Raw genomic sequence first — 15,453 nt, 5'->3', positions numbered from 1 at the left:
ATTACATCTGGATTTGTATTAGAGTAGTAAAAAGCTATGTCATCAGCAAATAATGCTATTTTTACAGGAGGATTTATTTTCAAGTCTGAAGTAAAAATATTATAAAGTAGAGGAGATAAGACACTTCCTTGAGGGTCAACATAATCAAAGAGTACAAAGAGGACTTCCCAGAATTAAATTGTACAAATGCTTTACGGTTGTAAAGATACGATTCAATAATTTTTATAAAATTTATAGGAAATTTGAAAAGGTTCATTTTATATAGAAGGCCATCATGCCAGACACGGAGTCAAATGCTTTTTTCAAATCAAATGCAATAAATCCAGTTGAGGTCTTGGTAATTAATTTAGATTTAATTTCTTTAGTGATTCTAAGCAGTTGGTGATTGGTGGAGTTTCCAGGTCGGAAACCGAACTGTTCGTTTAACAAAATATTGTTGTTGTTTACAAAATTATTAATGTTTCTGTAGATCACTTTTACGAAAATTTTTCCAAATTCTGGTAATAAGCTTATGGGTCTATAATTTGATGCTAAAGAAGTATCCTTACCGGGTTTGGGAATGGAGATAACTTGAGCTATCTTCCAGGGGTCTGGAAAGTAGTTAATCCTCAGACAGTTTATGAAAATGTTATTGAGATATCGTCGGTTGCGGCTACCTCTGTCGTATCTGCATTTGTTTTACAGTAGAGTCTCGCTATAGGCCATCGCTCTATAGTCCACAATTTATCGACCGTTAATTTCAAAATACTGATTTTAAGTTAGGTTATGTTTTTTAGTATGCGACATGCATAATTATTTTAATATTTTTGGCAAACTTTATTAAGTAGTTGTGATAATTGTGATCCACAATGAAGAGAGCAAGGACAAGTACCACAATCGCAAAGGAAGTGGAAGCCGTCGAGCAATTTCAATACTAAAAATCGTTGATAATTTAAAAAAATTACATGGACAGTGCGACCCAAGTGTCAAATTTGAAACCAAATATGGACTATAGCGAGACTCTACTGTATATCTGCATTTGGTGCAAGCTACAATACAAACGTCCCCTCTTGTGAGAAATGCTGACACAAAATAAATGCAGATATACGACAGAGGTAGACGCAACCGACGATATATTATTGCTTTTTTTAGGAAGATTGTTAACAAATTTGTTATTAATTTTATCCATACCTGGAGCTTTCTTATTTTTTAAGTCTTTAATTATTGTAGATATTAACAAACTATTTTGTTTCCTTTCCTATTAAAAAAGAGTTTCAATTTTAAATCTACACCGACATTATTAACTAAATTTGATTTATCCAAGAACCGAATATTGATGTTAATGTTGTTTATGCTAGGTCAAAAAAAATAGTTTCAATTGCAGCTGCGGCGGCAGACTCGCCGAAGCCGCGGCTCATTAATTTTCGAAGATAAATTTTTTTTTATCGACAAAGAACGATCTTCGAATATCGACAATCGAAAGAACCTAACCTCCAAAATCCATTGTTTTTCCTCAGTTTTGCAAAATCCTTTTCATACATGTTTTTCTAAAAGATTCGCGACAAAAATGTCAGGATTGCTCCTCAATGGGATGAGACACTCTCTAAGACTGTCTCAGGTAATTAAAATCCAATGCAAATACAAACATAGACATTGAATTCTCAATTTCCTTCCAGGGTGGAAATGTTGGAGCATTGGGGATTTTTCCTGGGGGTGTCTTAGAGCAACGGAGATTCCGGAAGCACTGGAAGCCAGAATTTAGGTGGCTACGTTCGAAGAAGGTGATAAAGATCAAAATTCCCAATCTCAATGAGAAGCCAGGTGATTTGACGGAGGATGAAATGAAGAGCCGGCTGCGAGAACGTGGACTTTTGCCACCACGCCCCTGGATGGAGCGCCCCTTCTACATCAGCTGCACTGGAGGGATATTTGAGCCATATGTGCCCCCTGAAGGTGATGGCAAGATGTCTTCGATCACAAAAGAGGGAGCGAAGCAAAAATTTGAATTCATCGAGAAGAAATCGAAGAGTATGATGGCTCTCAGGAAGATACGGAATTTTGAGGAAGATTTTGACCCACCGGTGTTCTGCAAGGAAGCTGAACAGATATACATCAAAATCCACGAGTTGATGGCCCAGAAGGAGAAATACAAAATCAGGGAATTCGTCACAGAAAGGGCATATCCAGAAATCATGCACAATGTCCGTGACAAGACGATTCATTGGAGATTCCTTAAATCCCTGGACTATCCTCGACTCGTTCATGCTCGCTGTACAGATATGATCTCCAAGGACAATATCTACGCTCAGGTTACAGTTCGCTTCCATACACAGCAACTTCTGGCCATTTATGACAGATTCGGGCGCCTTCTGCATGGTAGTGAGATCCTGGCCAAGGATGTCCTTGAGTATGTTGTCTTTGAGAGGCACATGTCCCATGAATACGGCACATGGCGCCTCCATGAGAAAATAATCCCTGATTGGATGCCTCCCAAGGAACCCGGTCCAGTGACTTACCGTGTTGATGATACCCCGCCGCCAGCACTGGAACCCACCCAGGAGGAAGCCACAGATTCCGTAGCAGTGACTAAGCCCGAAGACACTGGAGCAAAAGTAGCCACAGTTTAAATATTGTAAACTATGATATTTTATTTGATAAAAAATAGAGAATATCCAAGTAGAGTGTATATAAATTATCAATTCTTAATATGGATAGAAAAAAATCTTCGTCCAAAAAACATTCAAAAAAAATTCTTTCAGAAATTTTCCTCTCGATTGGCACTTTTTCCTAAATATTCCACTTAAATTCTATTCGTGAAAAATAATATTATAAAGGTCTTCTAGGTACTAATAAATTCCATTAAGCTATTGTCATCGATTAAATTTGAAAGTTCCAGCTTCAAACAAAACTACTGCTCGGCTGATCGAAGTAGGCATTCTTCTGTTTCCTCGTGTTTTCACTCATCCTTGGCATATCCATGGGCATCTTGAACATCTCCTCATTTGTCACCGTTGGCGACATCTTCGATTGCTTCTGCCGCTGAGCACTCTGACTCCAATTGGATGGTTTCATGGGCACAACTTTGGGCTTTGGCGGCAATGGAGGTGGCCCTCGAGCACCCTGGACATCCATTTCTGTTCCAAATCCTCCAATTTCCTCAAAATAATTCGTACTGTTGTTCGTAGTGGTGCTACTGAAACTAGAATTGAGAAGATCACCATGCCTAAAAGCTCCCCTATCTCCACCACTGTGGTGACGCCCATAGAACAGTTCCGGATCCGTAAATCCCGTCCGGGATGGCGTAAGATATGCCGAACTATTGTCAAATCTCTCCGAATCACTCTTAATGGCGCCCGCCTGCGGAGATGATTCCAACAGTTGGAGCAGTGATCTCTCAATGACCGCAGAATTGCTGTAATTTCCCCCACTTCCAGCCTCATTGTTATTGTTGCCCACGAGACTGGTGGACGGTGGTGGCGGAGTACGCGGTGAAAGTCCACAATTCGCATGATTGCCACTGTTATTGTTGATAATTGAAAGCCTGGGCGCTGGCTGAGGTCTGGGTGGGAAGCCAGAAACACGATCACTGGAATCTCTTCGGTGTACAACATCCACCTCGCCACCATCATCGTACCTTTGACTCTCACGGCGATTTTTATTGTTATTCATATTTTCTTTGTTTCTCAGGAATTCGGGCAATTCAAAGTTAATCTCCGTACCACGTTGATCTTCCAGGCGAGATCGTTGAGCTCTCTTGAGACCCTCCAGCAGGTCATCCCCACCTGGACTACTTCTCGTGGTCACCTGTAACTTTGCTCCACTCTTCCACTTTGCAATCAACGGCTTCTTAATGCCCTCACCATTATCCTCTGACTCTGTCTGGGAGTTCTTCTGCGATTGAGCCACTTTACGACCACGATGCTTGGGCAACAAATCATGTCGACGTGCTCGATTGAAGATCCCCGAGGAAGTCTCTGATCCCCATTCTTCAGACTGAAATATACGATAAAGAAAATTATAATGAACAAAAATTATCATTACATTTTCCTTTAAATTTTATTATGCTGTATATTTTTTTTCAGAAAGTGGAGTAGGGAAAGATGAGGTAATTCGGAATCATGTGTATTTTAAATTTTGAGATCTTTTCACTGTTTCAGATGGCCAAAGGAAAAAAAGAGAACCAGAAAGAAGTAACAAGATTTTATATTCGAGAGTACTTTATATTCGAGAGAGGGGAAGTCTTTCAGGCTTTGCCCACTTTACTTCCTATTTTCACTTCATATTTTCCAATATTCGTTTTATTTAATGAATCTGACCTATTTTTTTTTCAAGAAATGTGTGACTTAAAATTAACCATTAAAATGTACCATAGATAAGCCATATTCATTAAAAAAAAATAGGGGAAAGTGCTCTCCCTTCGAACGTTCATGCCTTCGAATAATGTGAATTTCTCTTGTTTTTCGTAAGATACAACAACTGATGATAAGCCAACTAATATTTAATAGAAATGTGTAAGTTTCTTAGGAAAACTAAAAGAAAATTCACATTATTCGAAGGCATGAACGTTCGAAGGGAGAATACTTTCCCCTAAATGAGAAAAATAAATTGTTCGAAGCCAGAGTTGTGTGAAGCCTGAAAGCCTTCATCAAAGTATTTTGGCCATGTGGCATAGTGATTCCAACAACGGTTAACCGGTTTTGAAACACCGGTCAACCGCCGTATTTTGGAGACGGTATTAAAACCGATTTTTTGAGATAAAAACCGGTTTAAAACCGTCTCCTTCTAAAATTTTTTTAATTTCTCTTAAGCTTTAGTTTATTTCTTGAAAATCAAGACATACACTGCAAAACATTTCCTTGACTTTAGTAGGGCACCTGAATTCAATATGATTCTAAGTGTAATCTGTAGTATGGCAATATGTTAATAATATATAAAGCAGAGGCGTGCAAGAACCGTTGAAACCGAATAAACGTCAAATGAAACATGTACGTCAATGGTCAAAACGCTACCAGAATAAACTTATTTTGACGTTTATTCGGTTTTTTACGGTTCTTGCACACCTCTGATATAAAGGATAGTACTACTGGGTTTCCTGTACGTTTCTTCTACTCTCAAAAAGAATTATTGGCTTAAAGGTTATAGGAAATTATTTCAGGACTTCTTCACTTGAAAATATATATCTTTTAAACCTTAGTTAAATATTTACAAGACTAAAAAATCAATTGTATACTGAGAAAAAAATTGTAAACGATTTAGTACAATCTTGTAAAATATTGTTTTATGTGGAAAAGTAACAAGATGTTTACATCTCCCTGTCTTTAGAGATTTTTATTGAATCTTGCTATATGTTAATTTCACTACATCTTATTAGACCCAAATTCACCAAGATTGTTACACAAGATGCTTGTAAAATTTTTGTCAAAATCTGGTATTTTATTAGTTTCTCAACCAATGGAGTAAAAAACAAAAAAGTTTACCTTTTATAGTATTTCTTTATTTTCTAAATGGCTGTGAAATTTTTTTTTCAAATTATTTCTGAATATTGTGTAAATTATAATACCAAAAATTATGCATCGGTGTGTTTTCTGTAGAGAAGAAAATGATTTTAGAAACCATTCCCGATCGAAAAATCTAGATTTTTTTTTTTTGAAAAAAGGAATAATTTTGTCAATACTTTTACAAGATTTTATTAAAAAAAAACTTTTTAGCGAATATATATAAGGCAACGATAAATCTTGGTACTATCCTTCCAATATTCTTTTTTTATATTTTTGCGAATATTATTTTTCTTCTACGATTTAAATTTTCTGAACTTAAGTTTAATAAGATAAGATTTTAAAATTACAGAGGAAAACTCTTTCGGTTTGTTGGTTAAAACGTTTTCTATATTTTTTTTTTCATTTTCCAAGATCTAGAATAATTTTTTTTAAGTATTTTCTCATTAACTCTTTCACGTCATTAGGGTCATATATGACCCGGGGAAAAGTTTTTTTTTGACTATTTTTCATTAATTGAAATCTATCGGTTTGTGCACGACATTATAATAGAAGGATGTAAGATGCTTGGATAATTTTCTCAAGACTCCAGATATTCAGGAAAATAAAATATTTGAGATCAAAAATTACTAATTTCGAACTTTGTGAAATGACTTTTCTTTTTCAATTTTTTTTTATATTAATTTTTTTTTCAGCAAAAAGCTCTTTAGAAACACAAAATAGAATATCCAAAGATTGTAGAATGCATATTTAGATATAATAAACTACTCTCAATTTTCCAGAAAAGCGCGTAGAATTTTCCGGGTCATATATGACCCTATTGTCGGCAAGGGAAAAGTTTATGAAAGTGTTTTCGTGCCAACAATGCAGTTGGGACAGTTGGGACATTGTTTTTCTTTGTGAAATCCAGAAGGAAAATATCTTGCTCCTGGACATTTCATCTTATATATGATGAATTATAACATATTTTGCAATATTTTAGAGTATTCTGCAAGCGTCTCATATTGTGCAATTGTATTGTGTGTGAAGAAATATGTAGATAAGTTTATTTTTGCCAAACACCACTCAAAATATTGTGACAGTGACTGTTCAAGGGATTACCAGGAAGATTCCTTGAACACCAGGAGTACAGTGTTCATCAAGACAATCCAGTTTGCCATGGTTTTGGCCAAATTAGTAACTTCAAGCAAAAAAAACTCCTAAAAAGCCCGTGATATAGATTTTGAAAATGGTATGTACACTTCCCTTGAGGACAACAGGGTCATATATGACCCGGGGTTTTTCCGAGTTTTCACGCAATGGAAAATTTTTTTGATCATAAAGCATTAGGAAAAACTCAATTTTACATGAATTAATCTGCTGAATAAAAGTGTGACGCGAAAGAGTTAACTCATCAGCTAAGAGGAAATATATGGAATTTAGATTTCAGATGCACCTGCTCCGAGAAATTTTTGTCCACCGAAAAGTATGTTTTTTTTTTCAAAAAACATTCGCAAATTAAGTCTCAGAGGGTGAATTTTTAAACGAAAATTTCAGAAAATATAGTTTTAATATTTTCTTTTTATATACTAAAGAGCTTCAATTAAATATAGTTTTTATTTATGTTGAAAAAAAAATTCGAGAAAAATATGCGGTTTTTTTTTGTCTTTTTTGACCCATGTAACCCCTTAAACAATGTAAGGAAAATTGCAATAAATATTGAATTGATAAATTAATTTTATTGAATTTGATAATTTTTCGTTTTATATTATGTTATGCACAGTATCCCAAAATTGTTAAATAACTTCTTTACTAAATTAAAAAAATCATATCTCAGAGAATTGTAAGAATAAGCCTGTAAGAATCTTTTCTGTATAACAAATTTTTGTTTAGAATTTTTAAAGGATTTATTATTTTTTTTTTATAAATGCTCATCTAAATGCATCTCATCTTAACTGAGCATATGAATGCGCAGTTAAGTTTTCAAGAACTTCATTTATCTGTGAGATTATTTAACTAATTTAAATCTTTCACATTTTATGGGACTCTGAGTACCCAAAGCAACATATGAATGTTCTGTGAATTTTTTTTTGGATTATATAGAACCGATAAAAATGTAATTCTTGTGCACGATTATAATCTTATAAGAATGTTTAATCTAAAATATTTTTTTACGTGAACTAAATCAAATTCTGAATCAAGATGTTTTTGATCAAAACATCGTTCCGGTCAACGGTCCGGAAAGAATTAACTGTAAAATCTAAAAGAATTCGTACATTAAAAAACGGCTTACCTTCATGGAAAGCTGATCAACCGTGGCCCTTGGAAAGGGATTATCCGGTCCACCAGCTCCAGATGTTCCCGCCAGTGTCTCAACCTTTCCCTGGAGCAGCTCATTGAACACTTTATTGGTGATCTCATCGAGAGTGCTCTGGTTGAAGTTGGCAGTCATGCACGGATGATGTTGCACTGCTGAATTCTTCAATTGCGCAACATCACAATTACCACCATCCACGATTCCGGTAGTGGACAATTTGTTCATCTGCTTCACATTGTTACCGCCTACGACAAAAAAAAACAATTTGTTTATACTTTCAATTAGTAAATTTCACAGCCATAATTATATTTCTCTTCTTTATCACAATTAACTGAGATGCGGAAGATGAAGTATAGGAGTGAGAAAAATTAACTCACCATCAGTCGCCTTAATCACTATTTGCAATCTCTGTCCATCAACAGACGTTACAGCCACTTTCATATCAATCGGATCAGGACTTTCCTTGCCATACACCTGTACCATCTCCAGACGATAGTTGTATTTATGGAGAATGGGTCGTAGGACATCTTCGAGGAATTTACATGGTTTGCTCTTAACTGAAATCACCTTTCTATTGGGCAAGTCCAATTTGAAGACAACTCTCTGTTCAATTTGCACCTCCTTTCCCGCCACATTCCTGGACAATTCCTCCAAGTCCAGGGGTTTGCTAAATCCCGCCAGAAAAGCTTCATAGCAGTTATAGGTGAGTCCACGCTTCTCCAGTAATCTATCAACCAATTCTCTCATTGTTTCACCTGATCGCGTCTGGACAATTGTCGTGGCAGCATCTGGCAAAATTACTCGACACAGCGTACTCCGTCCTTCCTCATTCTCATTGGTCGTACTGAGCTTCGTGATGGCTGCATCAAAGCTGGACAGAGAACTTCGGGAACTGTGCAAATCACTATTGGAATTCATCAGAGGCACTCGAAGACTACTGCCACTTTTGCTTCCACCGCTCAAATGCCTATTTACATCATCACGATCCTTTGACTTGCATCTTGTCTTACGGTGCCAGGGTAAGAGACTCTTTCGTCGACGATCCTCGGCATTACTCAGAGATTTTTTCAGCTTGGACGGTGTTGGAATCACAGGTCCAGTTCTCAGACCCACATCCAATTGATCACCAGGATACGGCAAAGGTTTACACTTGGATTCAGCCTCTAGGCAACTCTTGAATAAGTCCGATCGGATAAATCTGGCATAGCTATCGAATTTCATCAAATTGAAGATTTGCTTCTGAGCCTGAAATACCCCAAAGCACAAAATGGATGGCCATAAATCTAAGGAAAAATCTTTATGCGATGTTGCGAAAATTTATGTTTCACAAAACGAAAAAAACCTTGGGAAGATTTTTACCTTCTGAGAAAGCTTCTTTTTTTTTAAAGTAATTCTACATCACAGTCGTTTCGACAGTTAGAGGAGGGAGGGGCAGTTTAACAAAGGGTCAGAAATGGGATAAAACCTTTACCGACTTTATGTTTTACCAATGCAGTACCTAATATAAGTGTACCAAATTTCAACAAAGTCTTAATTTTGAAATGTAATATTTTTAATAAAAATTGATAAAGCGTGTCCACGATAAAATTGTTCGAAATGATTTGATATTTTTATGACAGATGCCACTAGTTCCGCATTTTCATTATACAGTAGACTCTCGCTGAATCGGCTCTTTTTCAATCGTGCGAATAATTTTGTTGATAACTTTCACGTTTAATTATGAAGCAAATTTGCTCAAATTCGCTGTAGTTCTTCCTATTTTATCGTAATTCTTTATAATTGAGCGCTTTTTGTGGAATTTACAAAGGCTTTGACGCCCAAATCTATCGATAAACCGGATGACATTTCGCCCCAAATGCCCAATTGAGAGAGAGTCTACTGTATGTAAACATTGTAACACGTGTTTTTACCTTTCTTTTGGTGAAAACTCTCATCAAATTCTGTTAATTTTTCACTGAGATACGAAATAATAATGGAAAAGAGAAGGGGTCTGATCGTGTACATGTATCTAAAAAATCCTAGAATCAATTACGCAGACCTTGGAAAACTCACAAATACCTCAAGCCAGACCGTCCGGAGGGTGATTCTTCGATTCCTCGACTAGTAAAACCACTTCCCAGAACCCTGGATGTGGAAAAACTCGGGGTATTGGAGATCGAGATTTGGAGAAAAGGGTGATCATGCGCTACAAGAACAATCCTTCAACAATTGTAAGGGATATGGCTAAAAAACTTAAATGTTCTCCCAGTCTTGTGCACAAAATCAAACAGAGGAATGGACTGAAGACTTTTAAGGCCCAAGCAGATGAAACATATGTAAAAAGAGACTAAACAATTACCAGGACAGCAATAATACACCGAAAACTCGCACAGGATGTAAGAAAAAGCACAGGTACAAAAATTATGAAAAGTTTATAAAAAAGACATGGTTTGTATGGCGATCTGCTCATGTGCACGTCAGAGCAAGGCGTTCTTCATGCAGGACAACATAAAATCGTCATTTTACATCACGGAGTGCTTCAAAAAACGCCGGTTGCCTGTTGGCGTCGTGCAATTACTCAAAAGCAACCAAAGAATGGTACGAGGAGAAAGACATTCGTTATGTACCCAAGGAGATGAATCCGCCAAACACTCCAAATTTCCGTCCAATTGAAACATAATGGGCTATTATCAAATACAATCTGAAGAAGAAGGCTAAACGCGTCGAGAACATCGAGGACTTTAAGAAAAGATGGAATGAAACAACCAAGAACCGCGGTGATGATCTTGTACAGACCTTGATGGAAGGACTCAAGAAGAAGATTAGATATTTCGCCATTGAAATACTTCAATATGTAGAGCTTAAATTCCCCGCCTTATAGCAATAAATGCTCTGCTGAGGCAACCCTAAATATTCGAGACGCAATGTCTCCCTTCTAGGCCAACGCCTCTAGTGCCATGCTAATCTTCTGTGTATCGTTCCAATTTTAGTATATGTTCTGCCGAAGCAAGAACAGTGATAGGACATGGTGCAGAGAGCTCGCGACAGTCTGGAGCCCACACCAGTCGATTGCATAAGCAGGTCACCTCCTAAATATATTAGATTTAAGAATAGATATTGCTTGCCCTGTATAAATAAAAAACTAATATATCTAATAAATCTAGAATGAATTAAAGTTTCACAAACTATTTTTCTTTTTTTTATTATTCTTGGGAACTATTTTATCGTGGACACGCTTTAGAGCAATGCAATTCAAGGATTATTGTTCCTATTTTTATTAACCCTAACCCCAACTGATTTCAAAGGATATAACTAGGTTTTATATCTGCTTAACATCTCTTTATAAAATCATATCAAAATCCCATTTACAATTCAGAGGTGAACTGCCCCACTCTCCACTATGGATATTTTTTTCGCCAAATCAATCAATGAATAAAAGAGTTTAATAAAAAATGATTTGCAATTCAGAATAGCCAATTCAATCTTAGTTAGGAGTAAAAAAAACTGCCTAATAAAAAATAGGCCACGCCTCCAAAAAGACTTCCATGAAGAATGAAAATGTTGTAACTAGTTCACAGAATTATTTTCCAATTTTTCAACTTTTCCTAGATCATGAGCAAAAATAAGAGCAATTAGTAGATAAACGGACACAAGTGGGCGTGGCGTGAGTTACAAGGGATGTAAACTTCAAAGACTACTTCCAACAAATTCAATTTATTTTTTTTTCATTCTAAAGGGCGTGGCCAATTTCTTTAAAAAGCAAAGATCTATGTGATTCAACAATTATTGATTTTAAAGGATTCTCCGGAAGCATTTGAGTGAAAAAAAAATTTCAAATTATTATGAATAGGGGAGACTGGGGCAAAGTCACAAATCGAAAAATTCAAAATTATCTTCCAAGGTAAAAAGATAGCGGCTTCAAATTTTTTCCATAGATAGCCTCCATAGGTCTTCTTCAATGTCGTAAGTTTCTTAGAATTCGAACAAGGAATTTAGAAAAAAAAATATCGACATTTTTAGCCCTATTTTTGAAATATTTTCCTTGCAGAAGATAACAATTATTACCTACTTATTTTCCAAAATTGATGCAATGGTGAATATTTTCTAAATAATTTAGTTTCTTTGAATACGAATCCGTTATCTATTTTAGAATTTCACAAAGGTTCTTTTCTCCAAAAATCCTTTTATTGAAAATGGCCACTTGGGGTAAAAAGTAACAAAAGATATAGAGCAAAAAGTAATAAAAAAGCGAAGCAATTTCTGATGTCTCACGGCGAAAAGAAACGTCATTATCATGTATCGCCGCTTGTTGTTTGCAGTGGTCAAACGATTTGCAGTCTTTTGTGTGTTTTTTCCCAAATTGGTTGAAAAGCGCTTTTCTCGGTTTCTTATTTTTCTCGCAGAGAAAACGGTGTTTTACAAATGTGTAGGGCAAAGTACTCTCCCTTCGAACGTTCATGCCTTCGAATAATGTGAATTTTTTTTTAGTTTTCCTAAGAGACTTACACATTTCTATTACATTTTAGTTGGCTTATCATCAATTGTTGATAATTCCGTGATAATTTAGTGTAAATCTCTTCCGAAAACCAAAAGAAATTCACATTATTCGAAGGCATGAACTTTCAAAGGGAGAGCACTTTCCCCTAGATGAATAAATTTTCTATGAAAATATGTCCTCTAGGTATTTTTTCAAATTTACGGAAGCCTGTAATGAAGCGAATCAAAATATGATAATACCCAATGTCTGGTACTATTTGCCCCAGCATTTTTGAGAATGGTCACAAAATTACCTTTTAGAAATAGGCTCGATAAACGTATTTCCTTACAAAATAGAGAAAAATTACTTTCACAAAGTTGCAGAGCGGTAAATTTCCTATAAAATTGCGCTAATTAGAAATTTTTGAAGCATTCGAGTAATTTGTAAAAAAATAAAATATCCGTTTTGTTACTTTTTGCCCCAGTCTCCCCTAGATTTAGGCAATTTCTTTTTCATGTTGTAAAGAAAATCATAAGCCCTGTATGTCACGCCCTATCAAGTCTGAATTTAATATTGCAATTCTTCAAATATTTTGAAAATTCTTACCGGTTCAAAGAGATCAATACTGGCACTTTGAAGATTTTCTTCAGCTGTAGTCCTTACTTGGCAGTCCACATTCACAGGTTCACCAGCAGTTGAGGCCAGATGTTTGGCAAAGATCTCCTGAGCCTCCTTTGCCCTCTCATTCTGGTCCTCAATTTGACGATAGCGTTCACATGCTGTCCAGAAGTAAATATTCTCAGCTGAAAATTCCTTCTTGAGAAATTCAGCAAAGGCATGTAGACCTGCTGTATCTTCCAGTAGTCTCTCAAATGAATTACTCCATCCCGACACACCACACGATCCATTGGTTGCATCGGAAAACTCCCTCTCCATTCTACCCGTTGCAATCTCCCCATTAATGGACTAAATTGAATTTTGTCGTAAAATTAGAATGATGCCACAAGTGCAAATAGAGTGAAACATTAAATTTCCAGTATACAAACCTTTGTGTAAACATCATTCTCTGATGCAGCTAGCGATGATGGTCTCCTCGGGAGAAGATTTCGCTGTTCATTTGATCGTGATCTAAACGATGACTGACCCCATCGTCTAAATGGTGAATTGCCCGAATTTGTAGGAAGTGCTCGAGCCTGCAAGGATAAATAAACCATGTAATAAAAAAACAAAGTAGTGAATTTTTATCGAATATTATCCCAGAAATTCCATAGTCTCCCCCGGAGGCCACACACATTCATGATAAAACTTTACGATAAAATCCTATTTATAGCGCCATTAGTAAGACAACTTCCGAGAAATTTATCTGATTGTTAGAGGGGCACATGTAAAATTTCTGCGATGCCAATTAAGGAGATCATTTTTGTACTATATCTCTCTTTTATTCTATGTCTTTATATACGCTTCAGCAACAACAGAGAAACTGACTTAAGAATCTGAACAAGACTTCAGCATAAATCTTACTACTTTCACCTAGAAATGAATTGTTAAACATGTTCCTCAGAGGGATTTTCAACTTAACTATCCATACATTTCTCATGTAAGATGTACTAAAATATACTTCCCTATTTCATTAGAACTTCGTCTTTATGTATTGCATACAAATGAGATTCTAAAATTTCATGAAATTTCTCAGAATAATTTTTCATAAGTTGCGAAATCTCAAAGGAAGACAATGACTAACATATCAGTTATTCTTTATCTTTCCACCTTTATCGCTTTAAAGTGCATCATGGAAAATTCTCAGAAATCGCAAAATAGCTCTAAATACACTTCAGACTTTATTTTATGAAAAAATTCAATTGAGAAATAAAAGGCATAATACCTGTAATAAATTTATATATGATCTTATGGCTCATAATCTTGAATATATTGTTTTATAGTCATCCACAAAAGAATATTAAATATAATCATAAAGCTCAGTTTTCACTAAATTAAATGAAGCGGAAGATTAGTGAGACTTTTAAATACATTTCACTCCAATAAACTCAGGTTAATTTTGTTACATAAAAGCTTTAAGTATGCTTAAAATGCTTTAAAATAATGTATCTTACTTATCATATCATAAAATCTTCTATAATTAATTTACAATAATATTACAGGATTTCAAGAGATAATTTCAAACATTTAATAATTTTTCTGAAAATTCCACTTATTACCAATCATTGAGCAAGGTTTGGTTGTTTGGTTGTATCAGATTGAGCTTTAGTACAAATTGTCATTAAAAAAATTATTTTCGGTAATAAATAAAATGGAAATCAGAAATTTCAAATGCATAAAATCGTAAAATGTTGAAATATTCTTGGTCAAGCGAGAATTTAAAGAATTTATGGGAGCTGTTGGTTTGCTAAAAATGTAATTTTCACTGAAAACATCTTCAATTATTTCTTGATCAATTTTTTTCTACTCAGCAAATAGTTGATTTACTGACCAAAATCCTTTAATCCATTACTCGAATCAAGAAAAATATCCAAAAATTGACAATTAATGAAAATTATAAATAGAAATAGAAATAGAAATAGAAATAATTGTGTATAAATAGTTATTTTCCTTTCTAGAGCCCAAAAGTTTTTGCATTAAAATAATGAAAATAATAATAAATATTAATTTTAAATTAAATTATCAATGTTATATTTTGAAAATTCTTCACTTATTAGAACTTAAATATTCACTATGTTCACTATAATAGCAAATAGCTGAAGATTTGCAAAAACTATAACAGATTCCTTCAATCTTCTACTTAGTGTTTGTGATTGTAATTAGGGTAAAGTGGTACAAGTTGGACAATGGTACAATTTGGACAGGGTTTTTTATCTTGATAAATTTAGTACTGCATTTTTATTTGTATATTTTTAATGCTATAGTTTTATAATTTGGTTTCTAGTGCTTAAAAACAAATTTTATACTGTATTTATCAAGAAAAAAGCCATGTCCAACTTGTACCGGCGAATTGTCCAACTTGTAACACTAATTCCAAATTATACACTTTACCCTATATGCACAAACTTTAGAAAAAAAATTAGATTATATATTCAAAATTAAAAGAATTTCTCTATGGGATACCGGTGTTCCAATCAGCCTTAAAAGGTTAAGGTTAAATTTTGACTTGAACCAGAGGCGTAGCGAAGGGTGGCGCAGGCAGGAGCCGTTGCTCCTCCCTACACGATATT

The 15,453-nt window shown here is 35.1% G+C and overlaps 2 protein-coding genes and 1 pseudogene across 2 annotated transcripts in view; 1 reads left to right on the top strand and 2 right to left on the bottom strand.

The window, feature by feature from the left end:
* Positions 1-1,456: 1,456 nt before the first annotated feature.
* Positions 1,457-2,665, top strand: LOC129800518 (probable 39S ribosomal protein L45, mitochondrial). Its single transcript, XM_055844964.1, has 2 exons — positions 1,457-1,597; positions 1,656-2,665. Exons 1-2 carry the CDS (start codon positions 1,547-1,549, stop codon positions 2,604-2,606), a joined length of 1,002 nt encoding a protein of 333 aa, XP_055700939.1. The 5' UTR covers positions 1,457-1,546; the 3' UTR covers positions 2,607-2,665.
* LOC129800478 (regulator of G-protein signaling loco) overlaps positions 2,602-15,453 on the bottom strand; it is a 43,591-nt gene continuing 30,739 nt past the window's right edge. Inside the window, exons 3-7 of the mRNA XM_055844889.1 lie at positions 13,273-13,419; positions 12,833-13,192; positions 8,148-9,015; positions 7,747-8,015; positions 2,602-3,972 (exon numbers count right to left, since the gene is read on the bottom strand). Of these exons, the coding sequence (XP_055700864.1) occupies positions 2,878-3,972; positions 7,747-8,015; positions 8,148-9,015; positions 12,833-13,192; positions 13,273-13,419 (2,739 nt within the window). The 3' untranslated portion in view covers positions 2,602-2,877. The remainder of the gene's footprint in view (positions 3,973-7,746; positions 8,016-8,147; positions 9,016-12,832; positions 13,193-13,272; positions 13,420-15,453) is intronic.
* On the bottom strand, positions 10,704-10,763 carry LOC129800127 (U6 spliceosomal RNA; annotated as a pseudogene).

Source organism: Phlebotomus papatasi, chromosome 1 (assembly GCF_024763615.1).
Source record: "Phlebotomus papatasi isolate M1 chromosome 1, Ppap_2.1, whole genome shotgun sequence".
Classification (NCBI taxonomy): domain Eukaryota; kingdom Metazoa; phylum Arthropoda; class Insecta; order Diptera; family Psychodidae; genus Phlebotomus; species Phlebotomus papatasi.
The sequence above is the reverse complement of the archived record's forward strand: the minus strand, read 5'-3'. Positions and strand labels throughout refer to the sequence as shown.

Coding starts and splice junctions, on each gene's coding strand:
- LOC129800518 (XM_055844964.1), top strand. CDS start 1,547: ATGTCAGGATTGCTCCTCAATGGGATGAGACACTCTCTAAGACTGTCT. Junction 1,598..1,655: donor ACTCTCTAAGACTGTCTCAG/GTAATTAAAATC, acceptor ATTTCCTTCCAG/GGTGGAAATGTTGGAGCATT.